Source organism: Liolophura sinensis, chromosome 12, assembly GCF_032854445.1.
Source record: "Liolophura sinensis isolate JHLJ2023 chromosome 12, CUHK_Ljap_v2, whole genome shotgun sequence".
NCBI classification, from domain to species: domain Eukaryota; kingdom Metazoa; phylum Mollusca; class Polyplacophora; order Chitonida; family Chitonidae; genus Liolophura; species Liolophura sinensis.
The window spans coordinates 29,284,255-29,302,647 of NC_088306.1; the positions used below are offsets into that span (position 1 = coordinate 29,284,255).

Genomic DNA, 18,393 nt, shown 5'->3' on the forward strand with positions numbered 1-18,393 from the left:
GGTACGGAAAAAGCAGAAGTACATGACATTCCAGTCGTAGGCCTACTAGTATATGTGTTCATGTAGGCGAGCTGAAATAGACGAGTATTAGCGATTTTTATTAAATAAAATTATGAGAGCCTCGTATAATTTTCGTGTGCTGAAACAGTGAAACTATGTACAATTTCAACCATGAACACGTTGGCGAGAGCCCAGGGACGGCCTAGGGCCCGAAAGCTTTGGTCTTTAAGACGGTCAGTGCCGTGTTTTAAGCCGATTTTTTGTTCACTAAAATTATGATAGGAATTAAACCGGGATAAATTGAGAACATGCATATTAAAGTGGTAATTAACTAAGCTGTACTTTTTCTTCATGGAGACGGTGAAGAAAATATGCACAACGGGAAAATTGTGCTGCATCCCGCTACCAGTCAGGGGATTGAAAAAACTAAAGTGACTAAACAATGTTTCGGCCCTTTTGACAGAATCTTTAAATTGATTTTAAAATTAAAAGTTATCTTTTTATAGAATTCTGTTTGCTTTCTGAGAAATTTCGACAAATGCAGAAACATGTAGGCCTGATTAGGATTGTGTGAAACAAAGCACTAACTTAAAAATCTTTCAAGAGAAAATAGCTCTTTAGCTTTAATAAACCCTGTCATGCATGTTTACCCTATACGTACAGGTCTACCTGCCGCCGGTCGAGACAATGGTTCTAATGGGAACCAGTAAAATGTCAGGCAGCAGGGACTTTGACGCCGTGTGGATTCGATCTTTAGACTGCTACACGCTCCAGCATTATCCGTCAGAAATCTAGACCTACATACATATAGGCCACGTAGGCATGGGGCGTAAGCCTTTATTACATTTCTGGCTAATATAGGCCTACAAATTAAGATTTAAACTGTTTTATTATTGATAACACAATACACGTTTGTGATGACCAAGTCAAGAAAGCATTGGCCTTTGACTGTTTGTACAATCAGAGGCCTACCGTAAATAGGAACGCTCTAAATAAGGCAAAATATGTGTGACGGTGAGTAATATTGTACGAGTAACAGTGCAGTGAGACTCGTACCTTGTCGTTCAGTTTGGTTGAAAAAATGGCGGGGTTGACAGATTGGCAGGAAGTGTGCGCTGAGTTTGAAAGCGATCTTGAAGAGTTGATGGACACAATGATGGACACAAACACAGCGTCAGAAACGAATCGTCGCTCACCTGGAAAAGTGTGCTAAGTTAAATGTACAGGTTCCGGAATTTGCTAAGTATGACACAGCAAATCTTGCCGGGGTTTCATGTGACCAAATGTCTGTAGGTATAATACCGGAAATGAGTGGGGCGATTTCGGCCAACCACATTTCGGCCAGTGGTAAACATTGACCACATTCTAAAATAGAGGTGTACCTCCGTTGTCTCCGTTGAGATAACATTTCCAACAGACTTAGGCGCAATACTTTTTGCCAAAGCAACGTCGAAAGCGAGGCACGTGCATTACGTCACCTGATCTGAGATGACCCTTTCGCCTTATGTAAACAACTGGGCACAGTTGTTCAAAAGTGGTTTAAGACTTGATATGAACTTTAACTTTAAGACAAGTCTTCAATTTTGCACTTAACCTTTAAAAAAATGTGTAACATTATATTAAATATGAACTAAAACTGCTGCTGTTATACTGCTAAGTTTGGCTAAAACTTAAAAGATAAAGTATGACTGAATACCAGTATAAGCTGATACACATTTTAACAACTGAGCCCTGCACAGTTAAACTTACCGAACTCTTGAGCAGTGCACTATTTACAGGCGTCCGTGGGTATTATCATCTCTGTCCGTGCTCGAGCTGAACCATGACAATTTAAATATATTTACACACCTACCATCTTACTAGCTACCACCCTACTACCTTGATTTTGCATAACATAATTCACAAGGGATACAACAATAGTTATCGTGAGTTCTTCACTGTACTCTCGACGCTGAATGACCCAGGCATAAGATGATATATAAGATTACAAGATATACATGCCACACAAAGAGGGGTGACCTGCTTCGCCTTTAACTCTACAGAAATGCCAGTGCTTACCTTGGCATTCGCAACAACTTCTTCAGACTCTCTGTTCATGCCGTCTTTCATGGGCGCCGCCATGTTGAATATCTTAATATTCATTAACTAATACGTGAGTGAATGGTTCGTTTTTATTTTGGATGTGTTTGATTAATTCAGATGCAGGTAGTTGCTTGATTTTATACCACTGATACAGATTTAGACTGCGCTGATGCCGCTCATCTATGAAGGCATCTTGTCTCAGTACCGTAGAATCACATAGAAAGGTGCATGATCTCGAATGCAGTAACCAGGGCCTATCTCCAAGTGTCGGTGTTTCATCAGAATTGGCGCTGTGATTACGTATACTAACATAGCTACGTCAGAATCTAACACACAGTAGGACCAACAACCGAATGTGATGACACACTGATTGACTTAGTCCAGCCTGCCTACAATATGTCATGTGGTAACTCCTTTCGAATACTTGTGAAGTGTCATTGGAGTCTTGTCTCTTACAATGTTAATTTCGTTATCAACAAGGTCCAGACCGATTCTTTTTGTTATTGAACAAGTCTTGCGCAAATAAAAGACACCCACCTAAAGACCTGCTTTCCTCACCACAACCACACCGCCACCATATGTCCTTTTCGATTTAGAATAGATTCCATGGTGTAAACGCTCCACTGCGACTGCTGCCATGTCCTTCATAGTGGAGCAGTAGGAAGATGGCGGCATGTACCCAGGAGCGTATACTGTGGAAGCCTTCATGGCTGTAATAAATCTTTTAGTTCTAAAATGACCGTGGACATATGATGGTGGTGCGGTGGGTGGGGAAGACGGGTTTTTATGTTGGGTCTTTTATTTGCGTAAGACTTGTTTGATAACAAAGAGATTGGCCAGGACCTTCCCTGGAGTTTTTCGGGCTTATTGTATCTCAAGAAACATCTATCTTAATCCCAGGTCAAGCTATTGACTATGTCAGCCAAATGAATTCTGTTCCTTACATTTTATACACAGGCTACGGTGAGATTTGAGAGTGAAGTATTGAATAGTCAATCTCAGTCCAAGCTGGTCAGAGATAAGCTGTCAAAATGGTTCAGGTGCTTGCCTGGCTGTGGTAAAGGCAAGCTGAACACCTTTCTTAATGGTAGGGTTTTCATTTAGAATTGAAGAAGGAGATCAGAGTTCAAAAGTAGGTGGCTGATTTGAAAGTAATTATGTCACAATTACTTATGATGTAAATACTAAGATTGTTCAAAGTAGGCGGCTAATTCCTCAACCTTTTCACATTTGAGTTTGGAGCAAAACGGACTGGTTGGATTAGCCAATTTCAGAGCTTCAAAAAAAAGTATAATGTTATAAGTCCACACAGAATAATGCCTTCAGAATATCCTTAAATAAACACCCTGCAAACATGAGAAAACTTGAATAATTACAGTATCAAGAGTATGTTTATTAATGTAAGCTGTGGTACTGATACATTTACATGTTTGTGTTGCAATGCAAGTTGTATGCTCTTTTTTCCCCTTCTGTGTTTCAGATCTTGAATGGATAAACACTGAGCGGAGTTTGTGTTTTCATGAAGACTTGAAAGGCGGGCTAATCATTCTGGACTTTTTCACATACTGCTGCATTAACTGTATACACATTCTGCCTGATTTGGAGGCCCTGGAACATGCATTTCCCATGGAGAAGGGTGTGGCTGTTGTCGGAGTGCATTCAGCCAAGTTTGCCAATGAGAAAGTCTCTGCCAATATCCTTAGTGCAGTGCTTCGCTATGGCATATCTCACGCAGTGGTGAATGATAGTGAGGCTAAAATGTGGAATGAATTAATGATCCAGTGCTGGCCCACGCTGACTCTTGTTAGTCCCTGTGGATACCTCCTTTATAATTTTGTTGGTGAAGGCCACAGAGAAAAACTTTTAGAATTTGTCACTGTTGCTGTGGACTTTTATGAACACAAGGGGGAAATAACTCTGTCAAGCCTCCCATTAAAACCAGCAAGGGAGAATCTCTCTGAGTCTCCACTAAGTTTTCCCGGCAAAGTTTGTTGTAGCAATGACGGAAAGACTGTGGTTGTGGCGGACACAGGACATCATCGGGTATTAGTTCTCAGCCCTGACGGAATTGTAAAGGTAGGAAATGTTTGAGGTCAAACATTTTCCGTTCTTTTTTTCAGTGACACAGATTTAACTCTAGGGATGGTTTGGTTTTGGAGACTTGCTGTTTCAAGAGACTACAATAGAGATACAAAACTTATACAGAAAAGATGTTATATATAGTATCTGCTTTTAAAGTCGGTCATCAGTTATTCTGCAGTCTAAACACAAATTTGAACGTGAACATCTTTTGTAATTTCTGAAATACCTGTAGATAATGTGTTTGTGTGATAAATTTGTGAATTATTCTCCTGTTAAATCCTTTATAGAAAACTTTTATTTGTACAGGGTCAGCCTCTACATTAGACACACCCATCATTTGTGGTCTGTGCCATCCTCAGTTGTACAGGGTCAACATCTACATGGACGTGTGCTTAGTCACACCATCATTTGCGGTCTGAGCTATCCTCAGGTGTACACTGTCAGCATCTACATGGACATGTGCTTTGTCACACCCCCTCATTTGTGGTCTATGCTATCCTCAGATGTACAGGGTCAGCATCTACATGGACGTGTGCTTAGTCATACCCATCATATTGTGGTCTAAGCTATCCTCAGGTGTACAGGGTCAGCCTCTACATGGATGTGTGCTTAGTCACACCCCTCATATGTGGCCTAAGTTTATCCTCAGTTGTACACTGTCAGCCTCTACATTAGACACACCCCTCATTTGTGGTCTATGCTATCCTCAGTTGTACAGGGTCAGCATCTACATGGACGTGTGCTTAGTCACACCCATCATTTGTGGTCTAAGCTATCCTCAGGTGTACAGGGTCAGCATCTACATGGATGTGTGCTTAGTCACACCCTCAGATGTGGCCTAAGTTATCCTCAGTTGTACACTGTCAGCCTCTACATTAGACACACCCCTCATTTGTGGTCTGTGCTATATTCAGTTGTACAGGGTCAGCATCTACATGGACGTGTGCTTAGTCATACCCCTCATTTGTGGTCTATGCTATCCTCAGATGTACAGGGTCAGCATCTACATGGACATGTGCTTAGTCACACCCCTCATTTGTGGCTTAAGCTATCCTCAGGTGTACAGGGTCAGCATCTACATGGACATGTGCTTAGTCACACCCCTCATTTGTGGTCTAAGCTATCCTCAGGTGTACAGGGTCAGCATCTACATTGACGTGTGCTTAGTCACACCCCTCATTTGTGGCCTAAGCTATCCTCAGTTGTACACTGTCAGCATCTACATGGACGTGTGCTTAGTCACACCCCTCATTTGTGGTCTATGCTATCCTCAGGTGTACAGGGTCAGCATCTACATGAACATGTGCTTAGTCACACCCCTCATTTGTGGTCTGTGCTATCTTCAGTTGTACAGGGTCAGCATCTACATGGACGTGTGCTTAGTCACACCCCTCATTTGTGGTCTATGCTATCCTCAGTTGTACAGGGTCAGCATCTACATGGACGTGTGCTTAGTCACACCCCTCATTTGTGATCTATGCTATCATCAGGTGTACACTGTCAGCATCTACATGGACATGTGCTTAGTCACACCCCTCATTTGTGGTCTATGCTATCCTGAGGTGTACACTGTCAGCATCTACATGGACATGTGCTTAGTCACACCCCTCATTTGTGGTCTATGCTATCCTCAGTTGTACTGGGTCAGCATCTACATAGACGTGTGCTTAGTCACACCCCTCATTTGTGGTCTATGCTATCCTCAGTTGTACACTGTCAGCATCTACATGGACATGTGCTTAGTCACACCCCTAATTTGTGGTCTATGCTATCCTCAGGTGTACACTGTCAGCATCTACATGGACATGTGCTTAGTCCACACCCCTAATTTGTGGTCTATGCTATCCTCAGTTGTACAGAGTCAGCATCTACATGGACATGTGCTTAGTCACAACCCTAATTTGTGGTCTATGCTATCCTCAGGTGTACACTGTCAGCATCTACATGGACATGTGCTTAGTCACACCCCTAATTTGTGGTTTAAGCTATCCTCAGGTGTACAGGGTCAGCATCTACATGGACATGTGCTTTGTCACACCCCTCATTTGTGGTCTATGCTATCCTCAGTTGTACAAGGTCAGCATCTACATGGACATGTGCTTAGTCACACCCCTCATTTGTGGTCTATGCTATCCTCAGTTGTACACTGTCAGCATCTACATGGACATGTGCTTAGTCACACCCCTCATTTGTGGTCTATGCTATCCTCAGGTGTACACTGTCAGCATCTACATGGACATGTGATTAGTCACACCCCTCATTTGTGGTCTATGCTATCATCAGGTGTACACTGTCTGGATCTACATGGACATGTGCTTAGTCACACCCCTCATTTGTGGTCTATGCTATCCTCAGGTGTACACTGTCAGCATCTACATGGACATGTGCTTAGTCACACCCATCATTTGTGGTCTATGCTATCCTCAGGTGTACAGGGTCAGCATCTACATGGACGTGTGCTTAGTCACACCCCTCATTTGTGGTCTATGCTATCCTCAGGTGTACACTGTCAACATCTACATGGACGTGTGCTTAGTCACACCCCTCATTTGTGGTCTATGCTATCCTGAGGTGTATACTGTCAGCATCTACATGGATGTGTGCTTAGTCACACCCTCATATGTGGCCTAAGCTATCCTCAGTTGTACACTGTCAGCCTCTACATTAGACACACCCCTCATTTGTGGTCTATGCTATCCTCAGGTGTACACTGTCAGCATCTACATGGATGTGTGCTTAGTCACACCCCTCATTTGTGGTCTATGCTATCATCAGGTGTACGTTGTCAGCATCTACATGGACATGTGCTTTGTCACACCCCTCATTTGTGGTCTGTGCTATCCTCAGATGTACAGGGTCAGCATCTACATGGATGTGTGCTTAGTCACACCCTCATATGTGGCCTAAGTTATCCTCAGTTGTACACTGTCAGCCTCTACATTAGACACACCCCTCATTTGTGGTCTGTGCTGTCTTCAGTTGTACAGGGTCAGCATCTACATGGACATGTGCTTAGTCACACCCCTCATTTGTGGTCTATGCTATCCTCAGTTGTACACTGTCAGCATCTACATGGACATGTGCTTAGTCACACCCCTCATTTGTGGTCTAAGCTATCCTCAGGTGTACACTGTCAGCATCTACATGGACATGTGCTTAGTCACACCCCTCATTTGTGGCCTATGCTATCCTCAGGTGTACACTGTCAGCCTCTACATGGACATGTGCTTAGACAAACCCCTCATTTGTGGTCTGTGCTATCCTCAGGTGTACAGGGTCAGCATCTACATGGACATGTGCTTAGTCACACCCCTCATTTGTGGTCTATGCTATCCTCAGTTGTACAGGGTCAGCATCTACATGGACATGTGCTTAGTCACACCCCTCATTTGTGGTCTAAGCTATCCTCAGTTGTACACTGTAACATCTACATGGACATGTGCTTAGTCACACCCCTCATTTGTGGTCTATGCTATCTTCAGTTGTTCAGGGTCAGCATCTACATGGACATGTGCTTAGTCACACCCCTCATTTGTGGTCTATGCTATCCTCAGTTGTACAGGGTCAGCATCTACATGGACGTGTGCTTAGTCACACCCCTCATTTGTGGTCTATGCTATCCTCAGTTGTACAAGGTCAGCATCTACATGGACATGTGCTTAGTCACACCCCTCATTTGTGGTCTGTGCTATCCTAAGGTGTACACTGTAACATCTACATGGACATGTGCTTAGTCACACCCCTAATTTGTGGTCTATGCTATCCTCAGGTGTACACTGTCAGCATCTACATGGACATGTGCTTAGTCACACCCCTCATTTGTGGTCTATGCTATCCTCAGTTGTACACTGTCAGCATCTACATGGACATGTGCTTAGTCACACCCCTCATTTGTGGTCTATGCTATCCTCAGGTGTACACTGTCAGCCTCTACATGGACATGTGCTTAGTCACACCCCTTATTTGTGGTCTATGCTATCCTCAGGTGTACACTGTCAGCATCTACATGGACATGTGCTTAGTCACACCCCTCATTTGTGGTCTATGCTAACCTGAGGTGAACAATGTCAGCACCCATGCTGGGTGGTTCATTTTCATCTTTTAATTTTTTTAATCCATTGCCAATCATTTTTCCACCACCTATCATTTTTCTGCTGCAAATCGTTTTCCCACCACCCATCATTTTCCTGCTGCCAATCATTTTCCACCACCCATCATTGTCCTGTTGCCAGTCACTTTCCACCACCTATCATTGTTCTGCTGCCAATCATTTTTGCACCATCCATTATTTTTCCACCACCCATCATTTTCTGCTGCCAATCATTTTTCCACCACCCATCATTTTCTTACTGCCAAACATTTTTCCACCACCCATCATTGTTCTGCTGCCAATCACTTTCCACCACCCATCATTGTCCTGCTGCCAATCATTTTTGCACTATCCATCATTGTACTGCTGCCAATCACTTTCCATCACCCATCATTGTCCTGCTGCCAATCACTTTCCACCACCCATCAATGTCCTGCTGCCAATCACTTTCCACCACCCATCATTGTCCTGCTGCCTATCACTTTCCACCACCCATCATTGTCCTGCTGCCAATCACTTTCCACCACCCATCATTGTACTGCTGCCAATCACTTTCCACCACCCATCATTGTCCTGCTGCCAATCACTTTCCACCACCCATCATTGTCCTGCTGCCAATCACTTTCCGTCACCCATCACTGTACTGCTGCCAATCACTTTCCACCACCCATCATTGTACTGCTGCCAATCACTTTCCACCACCCATCATTGTACTGCTGCCAATCACTTTCCACCACCCATCATTGTATTGCTGCCAATCACTTTCCACCACTTATCATTGTCCTGCTGCCAATCACTTTCCACCACCCATCATTGTCCTGCTGCCAATCACTTTCCACCACCCATCATTGTACTGCTGCCAATCACTTTCCACCACCCATCATTGTCCTGCTGCCAATCACTTTCCACCACCCATCATTGTACTGCTGCCAATCACTTTCCACCACCCATCATTGCCCTGCTGCCAATCACTTTCCTCCACCCATCATTGTCCTGCTGCCAATCACTATCCATCACCCATCATTGTCCTGCTGCCAATCACTTTCCACCACCCTTCATTGTCCTGCTGCCAATCACTTTCCACCACCCATCATTGTACTGCTGCCAATCACTTTCCACCACCCATCATTGTACTGCTGCCAATCACTTTCCACCACCCATCATTGTACTGCTGCCAATCACTTTCCACCCATCATTGTACTGCTGCCAATCACTTTCCACCACCCATCATTGTACTGCTGCCAATCACTTTCCACCACCCATCATTGTCCTGCTGCCAATCACTTTCCACCACCCATCATTGTCCTGCTGCCAATCACTTTCCATCACCCATCATTGTCCTGCTGCCAATCACTTTCCACCACCCATCATTGTACTGCTGCCAATCACTTTCCACCACCCATCATTGTCCTGCTGCCAATCACTTTCCACCACCCATCATTGTACTGCTGCCAATCACTTTCCACCACCCATCATTGTACTGCTGCCAATCACTTTCCACCACCCATCATTGTTCTGCTGCCAATCACTTTCCACCACCCATCATTGTACTGCTGCCAATCACTTTCCACCACCCATCATTGTACTGCTGCCAATCACTTTCCACCACTTATCATTGTCCTGCTGCCAATCACTTTCCACCACCCATCATTGTACTGCTGCCAATCACTTTCCACCACCCATCATTGTCCTGTTGCCAGTCACTTTTCACCACCCATCATTGTACTGCTGCCAATCACTTTCCACCACCCATCATTGTACTGCTGCCAATCACTTTCCACCACCCATCATTGTACTGCTGCCAATCACTTTCCACCACTTATCATTGTCCTGCTGCCAATCACTTTCCACCACCCATCATTGTACTGCTGCCAATCACTTTCCACCACCCATCATTGTCCTGTTGCCAGTCACTTTTCACCACCCATCATTGTACTGCTGCCAATCACTTTCCACCACCCATCATTGTACTGCTGCCAATCACTTTCCACCACCCATCATTGTCCTGCTGCCAATCACTTTCCATCACCCATCATTGTACTGCTGCCAATCACTTTCCACCACCCATCATTGTCCTGTTGCCAGTCACTTTCCACCACCCATCATTGTACTGCTGCCAATCACTTTTCACCACCCATCATTGTCCTGCTGCCAATCACTTTCCATCACCCATCATTGTACTGCTGCCAATCACTTTCCACCACCCATCATTGTCCTGTTGCCAGTCACTTTCCACCACCCATCATTGTACTGCTGCCAATCACTTTTCACCACCCATCATTGTCCTGCTGCCAATCACTTTCCACCACCCATCATTGTACTGCTGCCAATCACTTTCCACCACCCATCATTGTACTGCTGCCAATCACTTTCCACCCATCATTGTACTGCTGCCAATCACTTTCCACCACCCATCATTGTACTGCTGCCAATCACTTTCCATCACCCATCATTGTACTGCTGCCAATCACTTTCCACCACCCATCATTGTCCTGCTGCCAATCACTTTCCACCACCCATCATTGTCCTGTTGCCAGTCACTTTCCACCACCCTTCATTGTCCTGCTGCCAATCACTTTCCACCACCCATCATTGTACTGCTGCCAATCACTTTCCACCACCCATCATTGTCCTGTTGCCAGTCACTTTCCACCACCCATCATTGTCCTGCTGCCAATCATTTTTGCACCATCCATCATTTTTCCACCACCCATCATTTTTCTGCTGCAAATCGTTTTCCCACCACCCATCATTTTCCTGCTGCCAAACATTTTTCCACCACCCATCATTTTCCCACTGCCAGTCATTTTTCCCACTGCCAATTATTTGTCCGCCATCCATCATTTTCCCACCAGCAATCATTTTTCCACCACCCATAAGCATTGACAACCTTCATTATCACATTAGCCCAAAATTCCCAAGTGCAATATTAAACCCTAATCGAACAGATTTTTAAATATGCATCATTACAATTCATCCTGTCCTGTTTTGCAGCACACTGTCGGAAATGGTAAGGCTGGACTTGAGAATGGGTCATTCACAGAGGCATTGTTCAACTCTCCACAAGGTGTCTGTTACCATGACGATGTGATATATGTGGCTGACACTGATAACCATGCCATTAGAAAGGTATCATCACAGTTTGTTCACCTTTATCATGTTGTCTTACAGTTTTAGTGGGAAAAGTTTAATGCAAAACAGCCTATTTTGGGAAAAAATGGACTGCTCAAAGTTTTAAGTACTGCCTACATTACAGTTAACTGGTGCTTAACCTAGATCATGTACCTTGAATAATAATTTGTGAGTGCATATTTAAAATGACCCAAAATCAAACATGGAATCTTTCAGTTCTCACATTACATCTTATCCCCACTGTTTAATCAATGAAAGAGAGGTGTGCATATCTGAAAAGTGTATATTTTATGAAATCAGCTCCCAATTGGGACATTTGGGCAGCAAATTTGGAAGAAGAGCATTGCGAATGGGGCCAAATATCGTCCTCTGGAGCATGAGTAGATTATGCCCTACTTTATTGAAAGTAAAAGGAAAGAATACTTATAAATATGCCAGCAACCTGCCGATGGTTGTGGGTTCCCATGAGCAGTGCTCTGTTTTCTCCCACCATAATTCTAGGCACCATTGTATACATCAAAAATATTTTTGAGTACGTTGTGTGACACCAATCAAGTAAATAAGGGATTGTTATGTAGCTACACTACTATTTGGGATGTTGTGATGTGAGACATTTGCGGTAAACAGACCCAGATATGATACATTATTGTGCTGAAACTGAATGTTTTCGCCATGAAGTATTTCCAGTGCAGCCGTATAAGCCTCAATCATTCGGCTATTCTTTCCACAGATAGACCTTAAGGAGAAGACAGTGGTCACTGTTGCTGGGACAGGAGAAATGGGAGAGGACAAGCAAGGGGGACAGCTTGGGGTGGAACAAGCCATCTCCTCTCCATGGGATGTTGTACTGGGCTCATCACTGGGTAGTGTATACCATTTCACCTGCAGTTTGGTCTATGATGAAGTTACTCATTCTGCCTGATATTGAGCAGTTTATTCACCTTTGTAAGGTGTTTTGAAGATTTTCTTTTGGAAAGGAGACTGATATTCTTCTGTAAAAATGCAAATTTGACCCCAGGAGTAATATTTTCTGACCTCTAAGAATGCAGTTTTTCTGACAAATTTTAAGGGCAAATAAAGTAATCAGAAAATTTGTCCTCATATGGTCACTTTTATGTTCCTGTAATCCATGCTGAGTTCTCAACTGTGCTAGTAAGGTACATGCAATGCCCACCGGTTGGTGTTTAACGTTATACTCAAGCTTGCCCACACAAAGTACAGGTGTAGCTGTTGCCCTACCTCGAGAGTAAGCATTATCGTCCAGTGAATAGTGAAAGCAATGTTCCATAATGTTCCAGTGATACAATGTACTGCATCTATTCAACTCAGGTTTTCCACACATGTATATGTAAAGCACAATATTTATTTATTTATTGGTGTTTTACACTGTACTCAAGAATATTTCATTTATACGACGGCAACCAGCATTGTGGTGAATGGAAGCTCAACAGAGCCTAAGGAAACCCAGTACCATCCTCAGACTGTTACCGGACCCAGATCTGGATAGCATGAGGGGGATGTTACATTGTTGATGCTCTCTTACATTGTTGATGCTCTGTTATGTGTACATTGTTGATGCTCTCTTACATTGTTGATGCTCTCTTACATTGTTGATGCTCTCTTACGTGTTCATTGCTGATGCCCTGTTACATGTTCATTGTTGATGCTCTGTTACATGTTCGTTGTTTATGCTCTTTTACATTGTTGATGCTCTGTTACGTGTTCATTGCTGATGCTCTGTTACATGTTCATTGTTGATGCTCTGTTACATGTTCGTTGTTTATGCTCTTTTACATTGTTGATGCTGTGTTACATGGACATGTACATTGTTGATGCTCTCTTACATTGTTGATACTCTGTGTTAAGGAGATGATTATGTTTTTATTAAGAGCAAGTGTGTATATATTTGTTAAGTGTTCTTCATTGGCATTGATCAGCTAGAAAGGTTTAAAGAGCAATGCACAGTGGTGCTGGCTCGAATTGTTTTTCCATCAGACTGGAAAACAACATCTGAGGTATTAGTAATTTTAAATCCTGTGTAGTAAAACTCTATTGTGTAAGGGGGAGGGGGGGGCATGAACATAAATGCTTGGCTGTGAATGAATGAATTACCTCCCTGCATATTAGCTTTATTTATTTATTCTGAGTCTTTGTGCTGTGCTAGCAAGCGAACGACTATCCCACCCTCACACGCACAATCCCAGTGATTTTAGAATTTACCAATATATATATATATATATATATATATATATATATATATATATATATATTTATTTATTTATTTATTTACAGTTCCACACACACACATTAATGGTCTTAGATATTTGTCTTAGTGTAAGAGCCGTTTTCGCAGTCAAGAAGTAATATGGTGACCTTTAGCTGTGACAGGTTTAAAATTGTTCTCTGAAGGTTCAAGGTTCAAATCCTCATATTTCACTTACCTGTAGCAGTATTATGCAGATGAGAAGGTGAAAGTTAAAACAGGCAGGTATGGAGAAATCAACAACTATGGAGCAGGATAATGGGGAGATTGTAGTATGTTGGATAACAGAACATGTGGCCGGAACATTTGTGTGCCCATGAAAGTCCTGTAGGCTTGAGAAAAGTGAGAAATGCCCAGATAAATCTGCAATAAAACAAAAAGCGCACAAAAAGTTCCCACAGTACTAATATCTCTCGGCCTGAAAATGCTCCAGAAAGTTGTGTTTCCTCAGTTTGGGGAACCTTGGTGATGAGATTTTTGTTTGCACTCTGTAGGTTCCAGTGAAAAGGATCTGTTGTTGATAGCCATGGCGGGTTCTCACCAGATCTGGGGGCTCTTCCTCAAGGACGGCAAATGGCTGAAAGGCAGGTATGTGCACGGCACCAGCGTCTTGTCAGCACGTTTAAGACGAATTGCTCAAAGTCGCGGTATTTATCTAGTGATGGTTTTGTGGTCCTTTTTATACATGTGCATTGTAATTCTATACAGAGGACATTGACATTATATGGAGACACTGGAATGCCATCAGCATTGTTTGAGGGAAAGAGAACTTTGTGCGTGAGTATACAGTTACTTAGCACCCTGCAGATTGATGTGACTGTGCTATGTTATTTATCACTTATTTTGAATAATGCATGTATGGTAGAATGTGTGGATGTGAAATCAAGTGTACCTAGCCAGTATTTATATGAAATAAGAAAACATTGCTTGCCATGCTCAAACCACGATGGTGGACAGGAGTTGTGGCTCAGCTCTGACAACAAATGTTCACATCTTGTTTCACTCACTCTTACAGAGTGTACAATGCTGGCACCTGTGTGCGCCTGGGGGGTAGTGGGAATGAGGAGAACCGCAACAACAGTTACCCGGAGAAAGCCTCATTTGCCCAGCCGTCTGGCCTGACACTCTCCACACATCAGGATCATCCATTGCTGTTCCTGGCAGACGCGGAGAGTTCCAGCATTAGGAGCATGTCTTTGAGAGATGGAGCAGTGAAGGCCCTGGTTGGTGGAGAGCGGGATCCGAAAGTAAATGTTTTTTTTTTTTTTTTTTTTTTTTCAGAATGTGTATCAGGTAGCTCCAGACTTAACATGACATATGCGTGAAATATGTTTTTTTGTGTGTATAAAAAGTGATCTTTTGGGCTGTCATTATTTATAGATCATGTATTGTGATGGGTCAATAGTCCTGAATTTTAACATCTAATTGGTGGTAGTAGTGCAGTGAAATTAAAGAGATATGAAAAAAGTCTGTCAAAATGGTTTGGCGGTTATTGTGTACTATTTACCATTGATTTAATGTGTTAGTGGTGAATTTGTAAATGAGTGTGATCTGACCTGTGGGAAAATCAGGCATCAGTAAGGGGAGATAAGTCTGGACGACTCAGTTACAGCAGAAATTTGACCTTGGCGCATGCTGAGTGTAGCACATTAGAATTATATATAGCAAAAAGCACACTAGAACTATTCATAATTGTCTTCATTTATTTGATAATGCACTGTTTGGAAATAAAGATTTGACATATAAGCAAGAATACTTTCCTCTTGGATCAATTTGCAGACAATAACACCTTGATGTGCATGGTATTATGGGATAGTCTGCTATACTGATACTTGTTTTGTATTTTTATCCATTGAAAATACAAATTGTGGGTCATGTGGGGCACTTGCAATAAATCCAGTCTGCAATTTGAGAGACCTATTAACACATTTCTACTAGTTTGTATGTTGCCACAGCAGTTACATATACCTGCCTTTGTGTGATTATTAATACAGGTAATAATTGTGCTGTTTGATTTCCACAGAACCTGTTTGCTTATGGGGACCAGGATGGGAAGGGTTATGATGCCCGCTTACAGCACCCCCTTGGAGTCACTGTGCTGTCCCATGACCCCTGTGTTTTGGCTGTGGCTGACTCTTACAACCACAAGGTAAATTGACGGGGAGTGGGATGTCTCCTGTTCTATAGTTGACTTGTGTTTATGTTGAATCATGTATGTTATATTTAGTAGCAGTGATGTAGTGATAATCACTTATGTGTAGTCACATACATGTAGCTTTGTTAATTCTTTTAATCAGTTCTCTCAGTTCTTTCCTTGTTGTATTGTTACTTTTGATTGTTGATTGCTATGACCGTGACAAGGGACATTTAGCTCATGAGGTTGTGTCATGTGGAACTATAACTTTTGTTATTACATTTTGCTATTACGCTGCTGGAGCCCTTGACCCATGACCCACAGGTGATCTTACTGGAAACTACTTTTGTACATCCCGTGTGCTACATTCATTGTGCCACTTCATGCAGTCATTATGAAATCTTCGTGGACCGCATCACAAGGTTGTGCATTTTCGCGCAATATTTAGTTCGCCAAAAAAAGAGGTAGAAATTCTTCATGCACATTATTTACGTAAATACCTATATTGAATTAGCATTAAGAACCTTTGTAGAATGTATAATTATTCACAGACAGCGTTTAAAACTGTAAAAAGGTTTTGTGAGCGCAGACGTGAACAAAATTGCAGCAGGTATGAATAGAATCAAAAATACACCGAAGATGGCACATTGCTTATTTTTTTTTTTCATGAATGCAACAAATAAACAGATACGCATATATACACACATAGAGAAAATGTCAGGATATAAACAATAAATAGAATATTGCACATGAAGGTTATACAATGTTGTTCTGTGAAAGGTAGAAATGATAACCCACTTGATGCTCCGCAGGCTATCATTTCCACCTGTCATTTGATCGTATTTATGGTATTCAATCTTCTCTGCGCAATATCCTCTGTGTACTTGATACGTGTACCAAACCTTTGATACGTGCACCAAACCCTTGTTATGTGTACCAAACACTTGATACGTGTACCAAACACGTGACACATGTACCAAACCTTTGTTACGTGTACCAAACCTTTGCTACGTGTACCAAACAATTGATACGTGTACCAAACCTTTGGTACGGGTACCAAACACTTGATACGTGTACCAAACCTTTGGTACGTGTACCAAACACTTGATACGAGTATCAAACCTTTGATACGTGTACCAAACCTTTGGTACGGGTACCAAACCTTTGGTACGGGTACCAAACCCATTCTTCAGTATAGAGAATAAATATTTCATTTCCTGAGAGAGAGGTACTGCAGGTAAATATGATTTGTATTGCAAGGGACATGCAGTGAAGCCAATTCATATCCCTGTATACATACAGTGTAATGGTCTCAAAGTGCTTACAAAAATAGTTTTGTGGAAAAGTGCCTGGAATCCTTTTAAAAAGTAAGTAATACTTATAATAAAGTATAGTTTGTGTTCTCTGAGGCATCTTTTCAGTTGACTCCCACATACACACACACAAGTGGTGTCATTATGTGAAAGGACAAAGATACAAATACATGTGTTTGCTTTCCGTTACAGATAAAAAAGATTGACGTTGCCACGAAACAGTGCACGTCCTACGTGGGCAGTGGTACAGCAGGCAACTCAGTCGATGGGCATCTAAGGGAGGTCACTCTGAATGAACCTGGAGGGTTGTGCGTAGATAGAGCCAAAGGGATTCTGTACATAGCAGACACCAACAACCACTGTATTAAAACAGTTAATGTGAAGACAGATGTCATGAGGCCTGTAGGTATTATCAGAAGGGAAACTATGTTCACAAATAATTCTCCTGTTAAAATAATCTCTCAATTTTTTTTTTCTGAATAAAAATGAGTGATTTGTTTTTTCAATAGAACCCTAAAAAATATGGATTTTTAAACAATATTCAACAATCAGTCTCTGTAGTCCTTTGAATAGACAGGCAGTTCAGTGGATTATGAGTTTTTCATGCCATGTATTTTCAGTTTCCTATCATCTTCCCTTCTGTGGGACCAGACAAAACCTCAGATGTGGTGTTTAAACGTCTCACAAGAAAGTCCATCCCAGTTACGGAAACCACGCCTGTGTGTCTAGCCCCAGGTGGGAAGGTAATGTTCAAGGTACAGGTAGACTGGAAACCAGGCATACACCTGACAGAGGGGGCACCTAGCCAGTGGCAAGTGTGGGTAGAGGGTAAGTCTGACCTGTGAGAGCCCACAGTTGTATTGTTACATGTATTGTGTTTAATGGGCTAATGATACCTGATGTCTGCTTTTCCGTGAAAATTTTTTGGAATATTATTCTTTTTAAGATACAGTCACCTGTAGTGACACTTTGTAACCAGACAAAAAAAGGTATAGTGTGTTGCAATACCTGGGGTAAAATGACTTGTGTCGCCTGTAGTGACACTTTGTAACCAGACAAAAAAGGTATAGTGTGTTGCAATACCTGGGGTAAAATGACTTGTGTCGCCTGTAGTGACACTTTGTAACCAGACAAAAAAGGTATAGTGTGTTGCAATACCTGGGGTAAAATGACTTGTGTCGCCCGTAGTGACACTTTGTAACCTGACAAAAAAGGTATAGCTTGTTGCAATACCTGGGGTAAAATGACATGTGTCGCCTGTAGTGACACTTTGTAACCAGACAAAAAAGGTATAGCG

The 18,393-nt window shown here is 42.4% G+C and overlaps 1 protein-coding gene across 1 annotated transcript; it reads left to right on the forward strand.

The window, feature by feature from the left end:
* Positions 1-2,478: 2,478 nt before the first annotated feature.
* On the forward strand, positions 2,479-17,941 carry LOC135479870 (NHL repeat-containing protein 2-like). The gene is made up of 9 exons (XM_064759775.1): positions 2,479-2,488; positions 3,563-4,158; positions 11,249-11,383; positions 12,117-12,249; positions 14,144-14,237; positions 14,665-14,896; positions 15,673-15,798; positions 17,289-17,498; positions 17,717-17,941. Exons 1-9 carry the CDS (start codon positions 2,479-2,481, stop codon positions 17,939-17,941), a joined length of 1,761 nt encoding a protein of 586 aa, XP_064615845.1.
* Positions 17,942-18,393: the final 452 nt, after the last annotated feature.